Below are 23,853 nucleotides of genomic sequence, written 5' to 3'. Positions count from 1 at the left end.
TTATGCTTGTGTTGCCTAAGTCCTCTATTGAAGTAGTCCCAGAGTTGATGATGTGGGTCTGTCTGATAGAAGGTTCCACAAATATTTTGGAGGTGATCGGTCTGCAGAAGGCAAGTCAAGATCTGTTAGCTTCGGTCTAGAGTTGGGAATGGTACCATTTCCAATTGGTAAAGATACTGTATCAGCTGCTTGGCCCTGGGGAGTCCTGCAGTGGGTCAGCCATCTCTTATTAAGTACTGTTAGTACTAACTAGCCCTTCAGATGCACCAGTACTAATGATGAGCATATTTCTTTTTAATCAAGAGCTCTAGTCTTATTCCAGCTCTGCTTGAAGGAAACTAGTCAGTATGTTTCTTTTACAGAGGGCATAACTGCTTAGCTTTTCCCTTTAAGATACTTCATTGTGTTCAGCTCCTTCTCTTTGTATTATCAAATTTAATTTGCATTGTGGCTGAACTGAATTTTTTTTTCTAATGAAGATAGAGTTAACCTCAAATTGAAGGGTCAACCTTAATTTTTAATGTACCCTCCTTCTGCCTCATGAAATGACACAAGATGGTCCTTTAGGCATACTTCTCTAAACTGTCCCTGAGGCAAAAAGTACTGAGTATAGAACACAGTTTTCTCTGTTTTGCTTTGGATGCTCAGATAAGATCAGCAAGTGTTCTTGAAGATTCCAATGTAAACATGAAAGAATTGAGAGCACGCAGAAAATGTGTTCAGATTTTTCTGTCTTATCATGCTGTTCTACAATGTCCTTACAGTTTAAAAAAAAAAAAAAAAGTGCACATCAGTGGATGAGGAATAGTTTGGATAAAACTAAAGTAAATCCAAGAGCTGAAAAATTCTAGCCTTTTCTAACTCAACAGACTTCTTTATCTGAAGGAGCCATAAAATCCTGTCAGGATAAAGGTAGATCTGGTGAAGATAGGGGATCTTAACTCAAGGTCCAGGTGTTTAAATACCTACATCTGAACATATTTTCTGTGTGTTCCTGCTTAGGTTGATATTTTCCAGCTAAAATTTTAATTCCACAGTGATTTATCTGTAAGGAGACAAATAACTTTCAAAAGACACAGACAAAAAATCTGTGACCTGAATTTTTTTTTTGGAAGCTTGTCTTTATAGCATTTAAAGTAGAAACTGAAGGAGTGAAGTAGCCAATACTATAGCACTGACTATTACCTTTTTAACTGAAGGTAGGTAAAAGGTTACCTGTACTCTTTTACAAACCATGTGTAAGCACTTTTATATTGTTGGTAACATAACATTACTTAGAAGCTGCTGGTGTTTGTGATCTTTTACCTCTGTCACATTCTTATTAAATCACTATGTAACTTGCTTTTCAGGGCAGCTATTTAAGTAGACTTTTTGACATTAGTAGTTATTTTCAGTTGAAGGCTTCCAAAAGAAGGTTTTGAGGGTGCAGTAATTCCAGTTCTTTCTGTTGCTTTCCCCTGATTGAATGAATAGGTCATTGTGTTTCATCACTTAAAATAAAGTTTTGAAGTATATGAGTGTTCTGCAGTCTAGATTTACATACACAGCAGAGAAGCACAGTTAATAGCAAAGCTAGAGTTGAGTTTAGATTTTTAAGAAAATTGCTGTGACTGTTTTTCTGTAGAGCTGGTGTTGCTATGGTAAGGTCTTGGAGAAAAAATAACTTCTTTATTACTATTTTTTTTAGATTCTATCCAATGTAGACACTTATGTTTTTTAGTACATCGTAATTTTTTATTTTTTTAGCATAGGCAGCAAAGTGGAGATAATTTCTGAATCTCAATTGTTTTAGTAGAATGAATGCTGTGATTGCATTTCCCTGTAAGAATTGTCGTATGGGGAGTAAGGAGGATATTCTGTAATATTTCTACAGTACACAACTTCCATGTAGCTGCCCAGATTCAGAAGTTGTCAGTTTTGCTTGAAAGAGAAGAACACAGTTTTGTGAAGGTGATGTCAACAAAAAGAGTGTTTACCATTGTTGATGGTATGTTTGAATTTTATGTTGCAGACCCACCTAAAGTGATGTTGAATGCTAGTTCTGTTCTAAGATTTAAACACAGAACTTTGTGTCTGTTGTGATTATGGCGAGCTCATAGCTTGGGTGTATTGCGATAGTGACGTACTTACGTTTTTATGCTGTTTTACATGTCACCAATTTATGTACAAGGATTGCTTATCTATATGTTATCCAACATACACTTTTATTGATTATTTGTAACTTTTCTGGACTTATAATCATTTGGACTAAAATTTCATGCTAACATGCAAACTATTAAGTACATCCATGTTTTTGTTTTTTTTTTTTTTTTTTAATATTTAGGTATTATTTTAAGGTGTTCTGGAATTTTTTTTGTATGCATTGTTAAATGATAAGTGAAAAGTTTGATAAAAATGACATTTCAGTCTGTTTTCTAATAAGGAGGAATTGAATCAATATTATGAAAACTAACGCAGTTTGCAGTTTAATGCGTGTAGTGCTTATCTTTATGCAGCTCTAATAATAATAACAGCAATGTACTGTGTGTTTTTTCTTTGGGTTTTCAATTATAAAAAAATCATTGTGGAATATTGGTATGTGCTTAATTGACAAGGTTATTAATTTTAAATTCAGTACTTAATAAAAAAACCAATAACGTTGCTATGGTGTTAACTATACATGAAGCCATAAAGGAAAGAGAAACATACTAGGCTAGTGTGCATATTGTAATAATTTATTAAGTTACTCAGTATATGTGAGACATTGATTGGAACAAAGCAATGTGAGTTGATTTGATTGAGCTGCATCTCTTACTCTCTTGGAGAACTACAGTTGAAATCAGAAATTGTATTTGGAAAATAATTGACGGCATTTTATATTTATACATTCATATTTAAGTTGCAGTTTTGGAAGTAGATTGAGTAAAGGAATATTGTCTTCCATGAATTATACCCAGATTTTTTGCACTCAATCTGCCAATAGGCCAGATTTTTATACTAAAAGCAGACAGTGCAATATTTGCCTTCTGAGAATGAGGACAGTGAATAAATAGGCAACGAGCTGTATGAGACAATGAGTCAGCGGAGCCATATGAGGTAAAAAGGCTGGCATATCATTGCAATCTAGTGGCTACAAAATCCATAAAGTCAAGATGGATGATCTCTTTTATTCAGATGTCTTGTGAGAGCTAGTGGCTTTTGGAAGTCTGTTCTGCTAAACAGTGAAACAAAATGGGAGAAGGGCCATTCCCTTAACCCTGGTGTATGGGACCCAACATTTTAAGGGTTGTTTAATAAAAAGCAGCATAATAGCCAGTAAGTTCTGAAGATCCTCTCATGCTGTATGCTTCTGCCACTTCTTTTGTGAGCGCTTGTTAGGTCTTTCCCTGAATCAGTGCAGTTCACTGACTTGGCAAAAATGTACTGCATCCTGCTATTTTGTATTACATCTGTTAAATTAAGGTTCAAATATGTGCCAGTGCAGGTGCAAGGCAGGGAGCAGGACTGTGCACATGTGAGTAGAGCAAGTGCAGAGTGACTGATGAAGCAGGGAATTAGACAAGTTTTTCAGTCATAATGATCAGTTATGTTGGTTCAGCTACCCATGAAGCTGGATATGTAAAAAGAACATTTATAGGCCATGATTCTGGACAGTAAGAGAGTTAAATAGCCCTGCAGTGCAACTTGAGCCCGCTTCAAGTTTATGAATCACCCTGGAATGGGAGTTGCAGTTAATATGTTCAAGGCCAGGGCTTCTATTCTGGGAGATGTGGACAAGAGGAAAGAATGGGACATCAGGAACCTTGTGGAATCCACCAAGGACACATGCAGAGGCTAAATTCCTGCAGTGGTAATGCAGGAATTGTTGCAGCAGTGCTGTTGGAAAGGATCTGGAGGACCCTGGTGATAAGCATTCTAAGCATATGCCTGTAGTGCGTCCTGATAACAATGATGGCTGAGGAGGTATTGGTCTGCCCCAAGAGAAGGATGGGCAGTAAATCAATAGAAGTGATTATTCCTCTTTACTCACCCCATGTTAGGCATTATTGGAAATACTACAAAAAAAAAAAAAAAAAAAGGGAAAAAAAAAAAAAGAGAAGCAAACTTGAGTGAGTGTATCAGAAAGAAAATCAAGGGCTAGAGATTACAGTCTGTAAGGAGAAGCACTGAGAACTGGATTGATTCATCTTAGCGAAAAGGGCCAAGGAGTTATTTTGAAGTGTCTTTCTCTTGCCTATAAGAATCCCAAGATGACAGAATGAAGCTGAAGTACTGAAGTGCATGGCAGGAGAACTAGAAACGATGATTATTAAAATTGGAGGTCTCAAGTAGATAAAAAGAAAAAAAAAAATTTGAGGATTATTTGAACAGTGGTTCAGATCGCCCAAAGATTTTGATGACTCTCTCTGTCCTTGGTGGTATTCAAGATCAGATTAGACAAAGACCTACCAATTTAATCTGGATTGAGCATTGCCCTGTGTTTGAATAGGAGATTGGGGCAGGTGAGCTCCTTAGCTCCCTTAAAAACAGTAATTCTGTGATCACTTCAGAATTGACATAGGCGGTATCACTATTGACGATGGCCTAACATCTAAACAACCAGTTTAAGTTTTGCAACTTTGGAATTAATTAACAGCAGGGAAACTGTCCAACTCAAGAGGAGGGGAAGACAGGCATCAGTTGTTTCTTCTGGTGGAAGACTGACTACCAGACAGATGGAGGAGGAGCACGTGTGTTAATTTATTAGTGTTTGAGAATAATTGAAAACTGTAAACAAATATGCTATGAAATATTCATAAATACATGTTGTACACTTGAGTTGTATTGATAGTTAATTTTTATCTTCAAAGTAAACATCATGAGAATTGTGTCAAGAATTTCTAAACAATGCAGATGAGACCAAAACGTCAATGTCTTTTGCAGAATGCTTACAGTTATGCAGGAGCTCTTATTCCCCTACCTTCCTCTATGCCCACAGTGATTGGGAAAAGTTATTGTATCTTCAGATTTAACCCATATTTAATGAGGTAAAGAGCATACCTACCCTTTATTTGACGCATACAGAAGAAGTGAATTGTTGTCTCTCATGTTGTTTTATTTGAAGTATTTTCTTTTTTTTTTTTTTTTTTAAAGTCAGACTGTGAAATGGGAGTTTGAGTAAATTTTATGAAGTGATTTAGAGCTTGTTTAATGGTTGGTTAATGAAAATTACAGAACTATTCAGCATTGGATGAGAGCTTCCTATTTTTGAGTCTTCCTGAAAGTACAGAATATTTTTATACTGCTTGCTTTTTATTAAGTATTTCAGTGTCTTATACATTATTACAAAAAACCTAATATATACAGGTTAGGAATGCTTTAACTGTAGAATTTTAAATGTGTTTAAAGCAGTTTAGTGCTAGACTTTTCTTACTAGAAAATAATTTGTAGTCTTTACTTTATACTCACATATGCTGTTGGTGTACATACAAATTATGGTTCCGGATTAGTCAGATGGAGATTCCTTTAGTCCTGTGTAGTCTGGATGGCATAGGGATTGAGCGTAGTTACACTAGGTCAATCTGCTGAATACAATTATGGAATGATACAGATCACAAAATTTACAAAGGTAACTGTAAGAATGATTATCTTGGCTGCTGTAGTCCAAAATCATTCCTAAAAAAATGCAGTTGGTCACCACAGGGGAAAGAATTAAACTTGCTGTGATTAAATGGCATGTGTTCAGAGATGGAGACAGTACAATGATACTGAGAACCTGGCTACAGCTGCCAAGTTGGCAGATACTGTGTGACTCCTAGGCAAGCTAAATATTGGTATAGCTGTTGTCACTCAAGCGAAGTCTTTAAAATCATCATAGAAGCTGTCTAAAAACATTAACTCTCAGTACTTGGTACCAGACTAGGAGGAAGAATTAAAAGAATTAAAAAGAGAGTGAATGCGGAAAAAAAACTATACTATTGTGTAATTCCATGTGTTGCATTGGTTACAATTGCAATCAATCTGTCTTAAAGTAAAAAAGAATTTGGAAAAGGAACAGCTTAGAACAATAATGTTAACTTTTGGACAAAGAAGGGCTAAGCTAATTAGCTTAGAAAATTTCTGAGAAAGGGAAATAAACAAAAAACATGAGTGGAGCTGACAAAGAGTAGAGAACTCCCTGGTTTTTAACACAGTATAAAAAAAAAAAGAGAGAGAAAGAGAAAAAAAAAAGATTTCCTGAGAAAAGTGAATGACTTTAGGGGATTTAGATGAATTAATGGAGGATAAATCCTCAGATGGTGATTACAGCTCCTTATGCAAAAACAGATGCAAGCCAGAATCTGCTGGAGGATGGGAGGATATATCACAGCAAAACAGCTGTTTTCTTCTCCCGCTGCTTGTATCTCTCCTCCACCATATACTACTTAATGTCATGGGAAGTGAATGTTGCCTTAGGAGACTTTGTTCTAAACTTAATGTGTTCTTTAGAGGAACCGAGAGCTGTGGTAGTTAAAATCTAAAACTAGTGAACTACAGTGTCATACTTGAAGACCTTGATGTATCAGACATTACAAGCATGTATACTGTAGAATCATAGAATGGCCTGGGTTGTAAAGATCCTCTAAGGTCATCTAGTTTCAGCCCCCCTGCTATGTGCATGGTAGCCAGCCACCAGACCAGGCTGCCCCCTTGTCCTGTCACTATCAATACATGTAAACAGTTGTTTGCTCTCCTGTTTATACGCTCCCCACAAGTATTGGAAGGCCACAAGGAGGTCTCCCCCAAGCCTTTTCTTCTCCAAGCTAAAGAAGCCCAATTCCCTCAGTCTTTCCTCATAGGAGAGGTGCTCCAGCCCTCTTGATTATTTTAGTTGCCCTCCTTTGGACCTGCTCTAAGAGTTCCGTGTCCTTCTTAGCTGGAGCCCCTGGCCTGGATGCAGTTAGTACTCCAAGATGGGGCCTCACAAGAGCTGAGTAGAGGGGACAATCACGTCCCTCTCCTTGCTGGCCACCCCTTTTTTAATTCAGCCCAGGATGTAGTTGGCCTTCTGGGCTGCAAGCACACACTGCTGGCTCATGTCCAGCTTCTCATCAACCAGGACCCTCAAATCCTTCTCTTCAGGGCTGCTCTCAAGGAGTTCTTCCTCTGGTTTGTATAAATACCTGGGATTGTCCTGACCCAGGATCAACAACTTGCACTTGGCCTCATTGAACCTAATTAGGTTCCCATGGGCCCACTTCTCCATCAAGAGGAAATATTTATGTGAAGAATTTAAAAGACTGATTTAGTTAGCTTAATCCAGAATTGCAACAGTTAGCTGCTATTCTTGGAAGACGCTTCATTTCAGTAGATACCTCCTGAAATGTTTCTGAAATTCTGTACATTATCTTTAACAGTATCTCAGAGCTATACTGGCCTGAACAAAGAGGTGTCTGCTGTGTGATAAAATTGAAAGAATAACTGCTAAATACTGTGACAGAGCATCTCTGTCTCCACAGCAGCCCAGCTCAAGTATTCAGGATTTAAATACTGCTGCTAAACAGTGACTGAATTGGACTTCTCAGAAAATGCTATTGCAGCAGATTCAATTCCCTTTGTACAGAAAGAAATTGAATAGTAGTTGGATAGAACACAAAATAGCCTGAGGCTGGAAGAGCTGCAACTGAGAATTCTCCCATATTAGATGATTCTAGCTTGTTATCTATCAGTGTTTTGTTTTTGTTGTTTTTTTTTTTTAATCTTTATTTACAAATTTGGTAAGAGGAATACAGAGTATTTCTGTCTGATAACATTCAGGACACTGTTTTGAAGACAAATTTTAAGTCCTTCCAGCTGTGAAAATTACTGAATCCCACCTTCTGCATTTTGCCACCAGTTTGTATCTCTTGATGCTTTCTGATGACATCACAGAACAATGTTCTGTGTTTTTAGAGCATTTTCTGTTCTTCTGTTTAGGTAAATGTTTGGAAGAAAAAATTGTTGGCTATGGAACTGGAAAGCTATAAGCAATGTTTATTGAAGAAAAAAGTAGTCAAAATGTACTAAGGTAGCTTTGATGGATCTAGCAAGGAGATCTGTGAGTTGTGAAGGGAATTAAGAGGGAAAAGTGTAATTAGAAGAGTAGCAATCAGTGGTTTGAAGCACTTAAGTGCATTCTGTATTTTGACTGTGTTTGTAGGATTCCTAATGTTTCTTAGTAATGTAAACATCCAGAGTTCACGAGACAGAAAAGTTGCTGTATTGACCTGATATTGGAAAATGCATTCACGTATTCATCTGCAATGGTCAAGAGTCAGGAAATTTCATAAAGCTTTAGAACTTATTTTTCATTAAACCATGTACTACTTTGGAGATGTACCATATGGATATTTTTGCACGCTTAAAGGTGAAGAATTACAGCTTGGAGTGGTTTCCAAATTAACAACAACAGCAAAAAAAAGATTATGGGTAACCACGATTAGCAGTTCAGATCCTTCTGTTTAGTGAGTAGCTGTGAGTAAAACAGGTCGCATTATGATAGAACGCATTATCAGTGGAGTGAGAAAGTGTGAGTGTGTATGCGTGTGCATCTGTGTGTTTGTGTATTCATAATAAATACACGAATTTTTATTGAAACATTATTTACCTAGAATGCCTGCTTTAATTATGACAACTCTGTAACATGTAGTAAGACAAGGTAATAATGAGAGCCCTGGAAATCCTCTACTTCCTAACAATCTTTCCACTCTTGACTGACATTAAATGGAGTAGCGAACTCAAAAATGCAACTGGTATTTCACAGCTTGATAGTTCTGTATCACTGTAATTGCTAATGTTACTTTTTAGGCACTGCATGTGGTTTCTCAATAAGTACTTATGGATGACTCTATTTTGCTCTGTAGTACATAACCTATTTATGAATGTATTTTTTTCCTCCTAAGGATTATGTACTGAAGGCCTGTATCGTGTTAGTGGGAATAAAACAGATCAAGACAACATTCAGAAGCAGTTTGATCAAGGTAATGACAGATTTAAGTATTTTAAGCCAAAAGAACTTGAATTCTCCATGGATTTATAAGGTAGTACAGCCAGTGTAAATGAGTGTTCCTTTCCAACTGATATCCATAGCACTTAGTGCTTTACTCTTTGGTAGGTTGTATTGATATAGTCTAGGCTATATGTAACTAATGAAACTGTGTGCAAACCAAGGATGGAATAGAATCTTATAGCTGGTTAAAACTAATTTTGAGTGATTCCTGTGAAATTCCTGGGTGGTCTTCTAGTTGAATAAATGTGTTTAAATACAGTACTGACTGCTCCTTATATTAGGGTAGTGGCGCATAATCCCTTAACACTAAGCATACACTTATCTTCCCCAAAATGCAGAACTTGTTGATAATTATTTTATTGAAAACTCTCTTGATGAATGTGAATTAACAGTTAAATTTAATAATGAATCTGTAGTACCACCTTTGTCATGCTGGAATGTATTGAAATATGATTAGCAGAGAAGTGTTCATGTATTCAGAGGGACGGCATTAGTTTTTCTTCCTGCTTTCCAATTAAGTTTATGACGTCAACTGATCTTTATAAATGAAAAAAAAACAACCAACAAAAAACAAACAAAAAACATAAAAAAAACCCCAACATGTTAAAAGTTCTGTTTGGTATTACTAATGAAATCGAGTCTATGAAATAGTAAGATTCCTCCTAGATGATAAAGCAAATAAAGGTGCAATTTTTAATGCTTTATCTGCTTCAAATAATTTGACTATTATGCTAGATTTTCTTCCATCATTGTAGTAGTACATGGTGTTTGGAGTGAACTTTTGAAGAGTTTTAGTATTATCTAGTATGATTTTTATATTTTTATCAATTAAAATCTCCAAATGTATTACATGAAGCTTTTGTTATTTGGAAATCTAGCAGTAGGTTATATGGTCATATGCAGTCCTTGGCATGTCTTGCCCTTTCTTTCAAGGCCTCATGTGGCCACGTATACAGCATCTCACAAATTCTGCATATTGATGCACCCTGTGGCAGTTTTCAACAAAATTTGGGATGTAGATTTTAAAACACATTCTTGTGCAGAATGAATTATTAGAAACTGGTTGGTGTCAAATAGAAAAGCATTTAAGTCTGCATGGAGAGTTAGACAGTTTTATTTTTTGATCTACTGCTTTCTTAATAATGTCAGACTTTATTTCATGAATGTCAAAGTGATGGCAGTTTATTCACTGGTTCATGGTTTTTGACAAATATTAGGCAAGGATTTCATTTTCAGTGTTTTAAATAAATAAATTATTTCATGAAAATATTTTGAAGAGTTTACTGTAAGTTTGACTTAAATTGCTTTTGATTTTGTCTTACAGATCATAGTATCAGCCTGGAGTCTATGGAAGTGACAGTAAATGCTGTGGCTGGGGCTCTTAAAGCTTTTTTTGCAGATCTGCCAGATCCATTAATTCCTTACTCTTTGCATCAAGAGTTGTTAGAAGCGTCAAGTAAGTAATAAAGTATATTGTTTTGTTTTGTTTTTTAACAATATTTACCGTTACTGCAGGTTTTAATTCATTGTAGGTTAAAAGGGCTTTCTGCACTTATTTTCTTTAATTGCTTAGGTGTGCTATTTTTTTTTAGTGTTCTTTAAAATTAACAGAATTACACAATGAGAACAGAATTACATGGTGATTACATTAGTTATCATAAAGGATTTTATAAGATTTTATAGGATTTTATAAGTTCATGAAAATGTCTTTCATCCCCCAAAACTTTGTGCAACTATAATGTAGAAATCTTACGTATGTGTTACGAACATTTTGCGAGCAATGGAAAGTCTTACAGATTTCCCTGTCTCGTTAGTTGCATACAAGCCAACAACTTGATCAAGATGTTTTGTTAAGAGGACTGTTCAATAGAAATAAATAATTCTATCTAAAAACAGAAAAACGTTTTTCATATTTAGATAAAATATATTTAGATTTTTCCACTTTCTTATGAAAAGGTGATTCTTTGCGATAATACATGTAAATAGGAATTTTATTGAATATTTTTTCACCTTCTGTTTCTCTGTAGATATCTGTGCTTCTTATAGTTGGAAAAAGACTTAGCAACACTTTATTCACTATTTCTTTCTAAATGTATGAGAAAATGTCGCTTATTTCTATAGAGATCCCGGATAAGACAGAACGGCTACATGAGTTAAAAGAAATTGTGAAGAAGTTCCACCCAGTGAACTATGATGTCTTCAAATACGTGATAACACATCTGAACAGGTTTAGTATTTTTCTACTGAAATTTTGTTTAACATTAAAATAAGCCCAACGTATTAGAATTTAAAATGTCATGCTGCATTTCTCCTCTGTCAGTGTAAGTGTTGAAAATGGAGATTGAAAATTATGAACTAATGTTGATGTATTATGACGTCTGATGTAATTGATACATAATATCTACCATCATAGCTACTGTAGAGATGTAAAAATTATTGCTGTATAGAACAAAATAACTTCCCAGATCCAGTATGTACAAGGAAGCAGTCATATATATGTTATAGACTAACAGAGATTTAAAGGAACATGGAGGTTATTTGGCCTATTCCCTGCCCATTGAAGCAAGGTCAGCTTCATGCCTCTAAAATGTAACACGCATAACCTCTGCTGAATAATTAAAATGTAGAATAAAACTGTGTAGCAATGAATTTGCTTCCTAAATCTTGCCTTTGCATAGAAATGTAATATTTTGTGTTTTTAAATTTAATTTATTGACTCTTTATCTGTTCAAGTATACAGTATTCACTCATAAAAAGATTAACTTGCTCATGTTTCTTACCCAGGAAAACTGGTGGATTCTCTGAAATCCACTTGGTAAGGTAGCTATAGCGAACAACATTATTAAAAGACATAATAAATATTTAGTCCAGATACCAGAAGTGCAGTGCAGGGTAGAGTGGGGAGAGAACTTCCTTTAACCTACAGCCATCACTTGTCCTAGTGTAGCCCAGGTACATTTGGCCAGGTTTGCCTGCATTGAGTTCAGTGTATTGCCCACAAATACTGTCAAGTGCTTCCTCTACAGTGGTGCTTTTCAGCCAGCTGTATAATTTTCTGTATATACCGGTAGGCTTTTCCTGATCTTTAAATTGCTTTGCAGCCACTTTTAACAGTCTATAAGTGGGGAAGAGAAGCCAGAAATTTGCCTGGCAGAAAAGGACCTAGAGTTGTGAGTTAACAGTCAGCTGATAATAAGCCATCTGTGGGCCCAAGTAGCCATAAAGGCCAGTGGCCATGAAAATGGTTTGGTCAGGACCAGGGAAGTGATTGTCCCTCTGTGTTTGACACTGGTGAGACCGCACTTTAAGTACTGTGTTTGGTTTTGGGCCCCTTGTTATGATAAGGACATCAAGGTGCTGGAGCATGTGCAGAGGAAAACACTGAAGCTGGTGAATGGACTGAGATTGCACTGAGGAAGTTGTTGGTTTCTCTTCTCAGATGACAAGAAGTAGAATGCAGGGCAAGGCCTCAAGTAAGGCCAGGGGAGGTTTAGGTTGGATGTCAGTAAGAATTATGTCTCAGAAAAGGCACTTAGTTTTTGGAATGGGCTGATCAGGGAGGTTTTGTAAGAGATCTGCGGATGTGGCACTTATGGACATGGTAGATGTGTAGTGTTAGGTGGATGGCTGTATTTTATGATCTTGAAGGTCTTTTCCAGCATAAATGACTTTTCAATTTTCATTGAATCTTTGGGAAGCTTTGTAACTTAGGCACTTACTTTTACACTTCTTTCAATCACAAATGTAGTTTGTATTTTCCTCATGAGTGGATAGAACTATTTCTCGCATTTATGTATTACAGACTAACAAAGTACTGAGGTACTTGATGTAAATCACTTGTAATGTTTCAGTAGTTTTTAATGGACCAGATTCCTTGAATTCAGTAGAAGAGTGTCAGAATTGTCAGAAATCTTCAGCTGGTCGCCTGTTTGCATGGCACAGAGGAGAATAACAAAAATCTAATTGCAGTGTCAAGCACCCAGATTGCTGCAAGTAAAAGAGCTAAATACAATTTTCAATGATCCTAAATAGATTCCTAATGCATGCACATATACAAGCAAATGAAATATATATATATTATATATATATATATCACAAAGCTTACTGGAGAACAGAAGTAGTGCTTGTTGGCCTTTGCACTGAAGTCCATTTTCAGCCTTTTGAAGATACACAGAAAGATTTTGATATAGGAAGAAAAAACTTGAATTAAAAAGTCAAGTGAAAGCTTTCAGTTTTTAATTTATTCTCCTTGAATGAAATTAAATGTTACTCTTTTAGGAAAGGAAGTGTGAATATCACCGTCATTCAAGAATAGTGTCCAAATATCCTTGGAACAAATTTATTCAGAACAGGTTGAGTGAGGCATTGTTTGTGTTCCCTTGCGCTATTTAGAATAAGTAATACACATGCTAAAATACAAGTCAGCCTTTTATTATTATCTTTTTTTTTTTATTGTAAATGAGTGAGAATATTTTCTTACGGCAATAATTGTAGTACTTACTATGATTTTCACTTTTCAATCTATGAAGTGTAATCAGAAATCCTTGCAGTCTGCTCGTGCTGATCATCAGAATAGTAATTGACAAGTTGCTGAAGTTTTTGTACATTCTATTTCTACAGAACTGTATCTCACTTATCATCATACTTTCTACTACATCATAGGAATTGCATATCCTTAAGATTTAAGTGTTAGATTTATCACAACAGAATTGTTGATGCATCTCTAACTAATTGCTACTAGGTAAAATTGTATGTTAGTTCAGAATGAAGAATAATTTTTGAAAACAGAAAATCTTGATTCTGGCCTATTTTGAATTAGATTGCATTTTTCTAAGGAGACATTCAGTAGTAGATCATATATTCAGTAACAGGTTTTTTCTTTCTTGCCATTATTGTTGTAATGATGAATTTGGGGTAAAAATGAAGAACCTGTTTCAGCTCCTGCTTAAATCAGAAAACTTTGAAAGGAAGAACCCCGCTGGAAGCTTTGGTTTATACATTGAAAACTAAAGCAAAAATGTACTTGTCTTTAATTATACTGTGGAAAATAAAAAAGCACGAGTACCAGTAGAATGTTGATAAAAAACTAATTTGTGGGAAAACGTATGTAAAAAAGTTTAACATTTTTAAGTTTAGCATTTTTTATAACATTCATTTTGTCATTAGGTGTTCACAGTGTTCAAAATACAATAAGTCTTAAAAAAAATAACACAAAAAAACCCACCATAGTCCTGTATTGAATTTTAATGCTAAATATGTTGGTGAGATTCACGAATTCAGTAGTAGGAGATGATCACCTAGAAGATTATCATGATCCTATGGATTGATTTCATGTTTATAGAAATCATTCAGAATTTCGAAGAGGATATCTTCTACAGCATATCATCTGAGTTTTATAACTTGATTGAAGCAGCAGAGTTGTCATTAGGTGTGGTACGTCTTTCTTGCAGATAGTTTTAACTGAAGTTTTTGCAAAGTTTTATTGGGAGAAGAACGTCATCTTATGTGTCATACTGCATTTGTTAAGATAAGTAAGAGTGCAGTTATACCTCTGCACCTGTACTTTACCAAGTAAACACACTAGAGCTTGTTTTTCCCATACCTCCTGTTATACTACCATCTTGTGCCTGAGCAAAGTTCATGTAGAAAGCAGTCAAACCACAAATATGCTTATAAATACAGTTCTGTGCTCCTTGCATAGTAGTATATGATACTTAAATATTCTTTGAATTAGAGAGAGGATGGATTTTTGTTCTACTAGGCAGATAGTCTTATTAATCATTAATAATACATTATTTCTATTTTTATAACTTTATTGTATTTAATAACACTGACACTACCGGTGAAGTTCTGGAAACCTGGAACTGAGGTTGAATTCATTTAATTTATTAAAATGGGAAAATCAGGAAAACAAAGCAAAAAAGCTCCACCTGTTTTGCTAGGGTAGTGTTCTGCTGTTTCACTAAACAGATTGGCTCTCAGAGGAGTGTGACAAGTGCCAAACGTAACAAATGCAAGGAGAGAAGCATGAACTCTGTACATGATGGTGAGAGAGAATAGGAAAAGAATTCCTCCCTTTGATGATGATGCACAGAATTAGGTTAATTTTGTTTTTTGGAACTGTTCTCCAGGTCCTGTGTTGGCAAATCAGCATTCTAATAGGAAGTGGATTATTTATTTATTTTTTGTAACCTAAAATTATGTTGATTGATATTAACTAGATGGACTGCTGTCTCTTAATTGCTTCACTTCTTCTAAGAATTCAATAGTTTGTATATTTAAAAATATTTTACTTTTAAAAACCCATGTAGCTTTGTTTAAAGACTTAGGTGAATGTGAGGAGCAAAATTCATATGGACTAATATTAATAGTTAAAAATCTTAATCATAACGTGCTTTTAAAAAAATATTTCCAGGTGACTTGTTTTGCTTTGCTGCTCAGAGTATGACATTCACAACATTTTCCTGGTCAGAGTTTGGTCACACTTGCAGTAGTTGCTGCTAGCATCCTAGATAGATAACCTATCTCATACTAATTTAGCATCTTGAGAAGTACAGCAAGTACCTACAAGAAGAAAATGAACATAGAAATAAGAAGCTAGCTCATTGATTAGACGTTGCTTTGGGAGATTACTGCAGTAATTGCTGGAGTTGCAGTGTTATCTGCTTAGATAATCAAAGGGAAATAGAGATCGTGGAGCAGTGTGACATGGTAATTCATAGTTTTGGAAGTGTGAAATGCTAGAAGTAGTAGGGTAGGAGAAAGAGAATTATAGAAGTAGAAGGAAACTGTCTCTTTCAAAAAGAGGTGTCTCTAATGGCAAAGAATTGCCAAGTTAGGAAAGGGGTTGGAGTGTAAAGTTGGATATAGTGCCTGTTCCTTCTGCTTCTTTTACAACATCTTAGGATGCTTCTGACTGCACATCTGCCATGAGAAAAAATAACATGGCAACAAAATAGTATAAAATGATAAAATAAATCCGTTTTCCTCCCCAAGGTTTTGATTTATTAAAAAATAGTATAAATTTTGCTGTAAAGATATCATACAGTATAAAATTGTATACAGTTATTCTTTCTTAACAGTTGTTTATATGTGCTGAACATTTGAATACCCACAGTCATTAGAGCTCCTCATTTTTACAGCAGAGTCAGATTCTTTTTCTGGCTAATATGAAAAAGCCTGTTTAATAAACACTTGATATTTTTTCATTTGTCTGTTTTTAATATATGATCTAATCTGTTCCTTTTTTATTTAAGTACCATAAGTGTCGTTCAGTATCTGGCTGTACTGCAGCAAGAAGCCAGTTCTGTCATTTGTCTAGACCTTTTAATCGATTTTCTAACACATGAAATCCTGTGGCTGGTTGATGAATTGAGAGTTTGTTTATTATTATCACTTCAAAATGTTGACATGTGTTTAAAGTCTTCTGGTTGATTGCATACTGTTTTTAACTCATTCTGTGTATGTCATTCTCATTTCAGGGTTAGTCAGCAATATAAAACCAACTTTATGACTGCTGATAACTTATCAATTTGCTTCTGGCCTACTTTGATGAGACCTGATTTTGAAAACAGAGAGTTCCTTTCTACCACCAAAATCCACCAGTCGATTATTGAGACTTTCATTCAGCAGTGTCAGTTTTTCTTTTACAATGGAGAGATTGTAGAAGCACCGAACCCAGTGGCATGTCAGCCACCGCCTTCCAACACAGTGCAGATGGTGGTACCTCTGCAGTTACCACCACCACTGCAGCCTCAGCTGATACAGCCGCAATTACCAGCAGACCCTCTTGGTATTATATAAATAGAAGATGATTGCAGGCAGCCTGGCACTGGACCGTAAAGAAAAGCTATAGACGTGCATGTTTCAGGATACAGTAATGTACTTCATATTTATGAAAAATAATTCTCATCCAGCTGGTTGGACATTTTTTTGTTATATCCCGTACTGTGTTCCTCATTTGTACACACTGCAGATAAAAACTATGTGGTAAGCATGACTGGAGAGGTTTAATTTTTAAAAGCAAAAATAGCTATAAAGTACAAAGCTGCTGCTGCATGATACTTTATTGCAATCACTATATCATTCCTGTGACAGTTTGTCACAATATATTGTGAATAAAATTTTTCTATAGAAATTTAATGATTAAAAAAATTACATTTATGAAACATTCAGTGCTTACAGCCTGCTTTATGGCTGTTTTTGTTATTTAACATGCTATTTTTGGCAATTTTATTCACATTCAAGCATTCTGTATAAACAACTAAAGCCCAGCTATAGTTTATTTTATAATCTCCGGCTACTTACGTGACCGTAGGCTTAGGATGGTTTATGGAAGAATGCAAAATGCACTGTTGAGAATTTTACAATGCCTCACCTTCCATCTTTACTTGTAAGTAAACCTGTGGACAGTTTGTTAAGGGTGGGTGAACTTGCTTATTATTTCTTACAGCACAATACCAAGGACATGCTTGTTGTAAAAGTGAGTTTCAAATATTGTACAAAAATTTTGATGTTGCCTACTTATTTCTTTATGTTCCATTCCTTAACTAAACATTTTGTAAAACTGTTAATTCTGTAAACAGCTGCATGTTTAAAAGATCATTGATGGTCTTGTAAACTTAATCTAATATATTTTAGATATTTTAATTTTTCCCACTTGGGAATGCATTTAGTGTTTAGAAAATAGTTCATGACATTTTCATACAAGGTTATATAACTTTTCATACATAAACATGAACTTTGTTGTAGTAAAATTCTCTAAACCAAACAATGTTTTAATCTAGGACTTCAATTAATCTATCCTTTAAATCTATTTTTATGTGACCCTTTAAAGATATACAAAAATGCATTGCTAATACATAGCAATAAATACTTTGGGTACTGACAATTAACTTCTTTGGAGTATGTATATATGAAATCACATAAACTTGTATTCATTTTTTTTTCCTGTGGTATGTTGTACTTAAAATCTGAATGACTGATTTTTTTAGGTTTTGCACCATTGTTTTCATTGGTTTTTTTTTTAAAGTTCTCTCTTTTTTCTCTTTTCCTTTTTTTTTTTTTTTTTTGTCCTGTTTTATTTTCTCTTTTTATTTTCCTTCTCCATTGGTACCGATTTTGCTGTAAAAGTAATGCTGCTTAATTTAAACAGAACTTCTGGTTAAATATTTTGTTAGTGGTAAAAATTTCAGAAGGTTACAAGCCGTAGCAAAGGGGAGACCATGAGCAATCACTATTTGTGAGACTTTTCGTAGCAGCTTTTTTTCTTTCATGCTCAAAATACACCTTTTTAGATCTGCAAAGAAAAAAACAGTTTTGGCTCATTCAGCTGCTAGAATGTTTTGTGTAGTTTGAAAAACGAAGCTTTATGATGGTCACTGTTGTAATCTTCACTTATAACAAGATTTAAGATCGTCTTGTATGTATTATAGTAAATAGCTGATTTTGAGTATTAAGGCTCTTAAGAGTTTGATTTGCTCCATTTGCATAAAATAAAAATTGCCTTTCCCACTTATGTCCTAGGTATTGTACTTCTAATTATGACTTGGATTATCATTCTAGATTACTATGATACCATAAACTCGGCTGCTGTTTGAAGTACATGTATATTATAAATTATCTTGATATTGTGTTATATTCTTGCAATTAATTATCTTTTTTAAGAAAACAAAAAAGAAGAGTCAACCTTATTCCTATTGCAAAGCACACAGGAATTAATAGTACAATAAAGTCTGTCCTGTAAAGTGTAGTATTCTTAACTTGTTCTACGTTACATCTGTTGTCTATATAGCTTTTATTTATAGTTGTCAGTCTAACATTGGCATGTTTAGCAAACAAAATGCAACTTCAAGTGTTTTATAAACTATTTCTAAGTTGCTAAAGAATTTATTTTTCTACTATATATGGTATAGACAATGCATCACCTGTACAGGAAACAAGTCTATTTCTAATAGAAGTAAGCTTAAAAATAAATGCCAGTCATATCCATATTTAAAAGTTCTATCTATGAAAGTATCTCCAGTCTTTGTAATGTGAATTGCATTTTGAACTTTCTACGAATTCCAAGGTATTTGCCATACTATTTATCTAAACTTTGAATACTAATTTTTAGAGTAGTCTACATTCCTTTCCATCTACTTTCACACCGAGTTTGTGATCATTTTTATTGTATATGACGTTATGGATAAATCACTTATTTCCTAATTTCCTGAAAGTTAACGCATACATTTGGCCAGATATGAAAGTGTTACTGCATTTACTTGATAAACCATTAGAAGGAAAAAAAGGAAAAAAAAAAAAGCACCGGCATGTGATTCTTGATTGTCACATGGCAGAGTTCCTGCATATTATTTGCATTATACAAGTGTTATATGCAGGAATGTGGATGTGCGTGTATCTGGATAATACATACACGGCTGTTTTTGATGTGCTTGTGTGTTTATGTATACAAGCACATGTGCACAGACCTGCATGCACATACACCGTCATAGCAAAGTTTGGAAAAGATACTACAAAGTAATGCCATCATGATCAAAGATACTTAGTAGAGCTTTCTCTGTTATTTTTGTTAGTGCTATAAAATGAGGAAGCATGTCATTATATACAAGTTCCTCATACTTTGGCTCCATGTAGTCCCTTCTAGTTTTAATGGAAATACAAACAATAATAACTATATTTTTTAATGTGAGCATTTTTACAGTAATATCTATCTTGAAAAAATTACAAATGTATATTATTTTTGGTTGAGCGTCTCAGTGACACTTTATGGGGTAGTTTGTCTTTTTTATGTAATTTTGGTATAGGCATATTCTGCAGTGTATTGTTTCTCCATCTTTTAGCGGTTTTGAAGTACGACACGTGAGTTTAAAAAGTGCCAACCTGAGTAATGTTTAGCAGGTTATTTTGAAACTCCTTGCCCTCCAGAACGTTGTGGAATTTTAACATAGTGTACATAGATTGCAGATGTCAATCTGAGCGAAAAGAAGCTTCTTTTATTGTATGTTTTCTCCATTATTTGGGTACCGGTTGCTAGAAAGTGATAGATATGCTTATTTTTAGTTGCTGGCAGTTAGCTTCTAATATTTATGGTAAATACAGACAAGTTATCAATTTGAGACCAAAAAGAAAAATTTGGCCTTACCTTCCATGCTTATCTCAGTTTTTCTCAGTAATGTGATCATGTTTGTCAGCTGAAAAAACAAACAAACAAACCTTTTTTTATTAAGTACAAATTTTGTTCTTTGTTTATAATGTAATCCTTTGTTGCTACATCTACAGAATACTGCAGTGGATTTAATATCAGTGACGCTTATTCTGTATAAAAGATGCAATGAATAAAATCCTAAGATGCGTACTGTGTATAATGTTCAGTTTAGTTGCCTACTAAATTTTTGAAGGCAAAGCACCCAATTATCTCCTTCACATACACAGAGATGAAATATAGCATTAAATTGTGCAAAACTGAATGCATCAAATGTTTAAGGAATTCCTTGAAGGGAGGGGGGTGGGATGGGGAAGGAGTTCTGCCTTTTTGAATCTCTTCCTTTAAACTGCAGAATTTTGCGAGTTATTTATCCCGTGATTAATGTGCTGTGCCTCTTTCTGTAGGTAATATACCCCTCTTTCATGCTGAATACATGCGGACCTCAAAAGAGACAGGATGGAAGGTGTTCTGTTTAGCTGCGTAATGCATGTTATATTCTGTGGCTCGTGTGGTCTTTCACATTTTTCTCTAGATTGATCTGCTCAGCAAGAAAGGCTGTGATTATGGAAATCAGTTTCTCAGGTTCCTACGGTGCTAGATGAATGGTTAAAAATGAAAACACTCTTTTGCAATTGCTTTTTTCTTTTTTCTTTTTTTAAGCCAGTAAACCAATAAAAACCTGAACTGTCAGGTCAACTTTAAATTCTCTGAATTTCAGGTCATTTGTCACAGTTCTTCTAGTGGTGTGGGATAAGTCCAGCTTTTAATTAGAACTTGTTACTAGTACTGTATTATTGTTTGTATCCCTTTGTGTGTGCAACGTACATGCTTAACATCCTTACTTTGTTTCTTTAAAGCATCTTGAGTAATTGGGCTTATTTGGAATTAACTGCAAAAACCTCCTGATAGCTTTTCTATCTGGACGCTGCTCAGGGCTGGGTTTGGGGTTTTTTTTCTTTTTTGTTTCCTTTTTTTTGGTAAATCTTTGCACTTGGAGATACAGATGCATTTTAATCTCAAATTGGATGCATCTTCCCTGTAACTCAGTGTGAAAATCTCAGATTGCTGTGTCAAAGATCATCATCTCTGTGGAATCTGAAGCATATCGCTGTGTTCAGGCTCTGTGACAGACTGCTGTTTTCTGACGAGCGGCTGTCCTACAGAACCAACGTGTTAAATTAGTATTTCTTTCATTTTTTTTTTTCCCCTTCTACTAATAAACAGAATTTCTGTGGAATCAGAAGGAATGAATCTGATCTGTCATCGTGGCTAATGAAAATAATCGCTTCCTTTTTTAATTGACTTTTATTGACAAGTATGCAGATGGTGCATGTTATAGCTGTTACCCATGTGTTTCTCATCTTTCTTTTAAGGTACAACGCACGTGTACATGTACTTGGTATTTCTGTTGCTAAATTGAATGTTACTGGTGCACAACTGACATTCTGGTGCTTTGATATTATGGAGAAGTGTTTAATATACTTGGTAACATTAATAATAATTTGTCCCTTACTCTTTCATTTGGTGTGATTTAGCAAATATGGAGAATTAAACCCTTTCCGTTAAAGCCTACAGTGTAGTAACTTCTGCTTTTTCAGTCTCTGAGTATGATAATGAAAGGCTGTTGTTTCAGACTGTTTGAACTAGGAGAAGGGAAGGGAGTCTCGTGGCAGTGTTTCCAGCATGACATTTTAAAGTAGTCTGTATTTGATCTCTGGGACGCTCCATGTAGATCTCTGAGATGTAAATCTCTGCGAATCTTGTCATGTTAATGCTTGTTCTGGTTTATCTTACCAGTGTTTTACATGTCTTTATTAGTGGCTTGTGACAAGCTCAGGGGTGGACAAGGCGGTTGGAGAGCATTGTTAAGATGGCCTTGCCACTACTTCGGGGCAGACAGGTTTAATTGGAGAGCACCTCTGGCTGCTCATGTGACCAGCCAGTCCAAGTACTGTAGCTGCAATTGACGTTTTCCCCTGCATCGCAGTATCACAATCTGCCTGTTCTTACAGATTTTTTTCTGCTTTGCACACAAAGAGCTGCAGGGAAAGCAAACTAACTGTTCTAATCTTCTGCAATTCTCTCAGCTCTGCCACTGAGGAGAATGGGACTCTTAAATCATTCTTGCTTGGTTTTACTTAAGTTTGGAATGTAAGTTATGAGTTGAAGTTGTTTTTTTTCCACAGATGCTTCACCAGCTCACCATTTCACCGTACAAGCTGCTGTTTAATTACAGACACTGTGACCTGACTTTGCAGTGTCCACTTGGTCCTACTGACCCTATGCAAGAGGGGTAATGAAGAGGAAAAGTGCCTCGAAAAATCCTGTGTATTGAACAGCTGCTTCTTAGAATACATGGATGAGGATATTAAACGCAGAATATAACAAAAAGATTATCAAGAAATAGATGTCTGTGGTTCATTACTGAAATATGTGTATACACATGCTTTTTCTAAAACTTAGTAATGAAGTTGATGTTGATAACAGCAGTTCTAAAATAGCAACAGATGGCCAGTCTGCTACAGATAGCTATTGATTACAGTTCCGCTAGTAAGTTTTGAAAACTGAATGTAAACAGGCATGAGTTGAAGAGAGGAACCTGATGGGGTTCAGCAAGTGCAAGTGAAGAGTCCTGCACCTGGAATATATGACTGCATGTACCAGTAGAGGCGCTGACCTGCTGAAGAGGAGCTCTGCAGAGAAGGACCTGGGTGTTCTGGGGACAACAGGTTGGCCAGGAGCCAGCAGTGTGCCCTTGTGGCCAAGAAGGCTGACTGTATCCTGGGGTGCATTAAAGAGAGCATGGCCAGCAGGTCAGGGAAGGTGATCCTCCTCTACCCTGATGAGGCCACATCTGGAGTACCATGTCCAGGTCTGGGCTGCTCTGTATCTGATTGTATTATCTTTGTGAACTCTCTAGCTGGTCTAACTTTGTTATCCTCAGTGGTCACACAAACAAGCCTGATGTTATATTCTTTATTTAACTGTGCTAGAGATGAAAAGTAGCTTTATTGCAGGTGACCTTCTTTGTTGCTTCTTGTCATATGTATGTTTGTTTATCTTAAGACTAGTTAAGTTAGAATTTGTAACATGATCATAATACTTGTCTCCTCTAAAACATCCTGGGTCCCACATAAAAGTCAGTCAGTGTGCTTCTTTCTGATTTTGGCTATGCAGGACCTAGGGCAGTGTGACCCTTGTCTGTGTTTGGAGGTTCTCTATGCTAGGAGGTAGGAAAGGTGGTCCATAATGAAAGAGTGCTGAAACAGATAGGACCCAGTTAAAAGGGGAGAGGATAAGTGTTACTACTTCCGAGCTTATCGGGGTAAAAATGCCTGCCTTCACTGGGCGTCTTTTTTGTGCTACAGATTTGCTTTTAGGGTGTTTTCAAGCCTTAATGATATTGTAAAGAGAGGAGGAGATGGAAAAACTCTTGCCTATATTCTCATTAAGCTCAAGGGCCGGTGCTGATGTTGCAGAGTTTGGGGCATGTAGTTCCCTGTGTCTGATGGAAAGTCATTGATTAGCAGGTGAGCATCAGCTACAACTGAAACAACTGAAATGGGGACTAAAATAGCAATTTGTATTTGTTCATTGGCATCCCTGTTCAGTTCCCTACTGCCATGAGTGTCTTCTGCTGACATTTTTTCAATAGCAAACA

At 35.6% G+C, this 23,853-nt stretch overlaps 1 protein-coding gene across 1 annotated transcript in view; it reads left to right on the top strand.

Moving 5' to 3' along the window:
- Positions 1-20,345, top strand: part of ARHGAP5 (Rho GTPase activating protein 5) — a 47,120-nt gene extending 26,775 nt beyond the window's left edge. Inside the window, exons 4-7 of the mRNA XM_072337786.1 lie at positions 8,880-8,957; positions 10,311-10,442; positions 11,108-11,213; positions 16,468-20,345. Coding sequence (XP_072193887.1) covers positions 8,880-8,957; positions 10,311-10,442; positions 11,108-11,213; positions 16,468-16,789 — 638 coding nt within the window. The 3' untranslated portion in view covers positions 16,790-20,345. The remainder of the gene's footprint in view (positions 1-8,879; positions 8,958-10,310; positions 10,443-11,107; positions 11,214-16,467) is intronic.
- Positions 20,346-23,853: the final 3,508 nt, after the last annotated feature.

The sequence above is a fragment of the Excalfactoria chinensis genome, chromosome 5 (genome assembly GCF_039878825.1).
Source record: "Excalfactoria chinensis isolate bCotChi1 chromosome 5, bCotChi1.hap2, whole genome shotgun sequence".
Classification (NCBI taxonomy): Eukaryota; Metazoa; Chordata; class Aves; order Galliformes; family Phasianidae; genus Excalfactoria; species Excalfactoria chinensis.
This window is presented reverse-complemented; position numbering and strand designations above follow the sequence as displayed.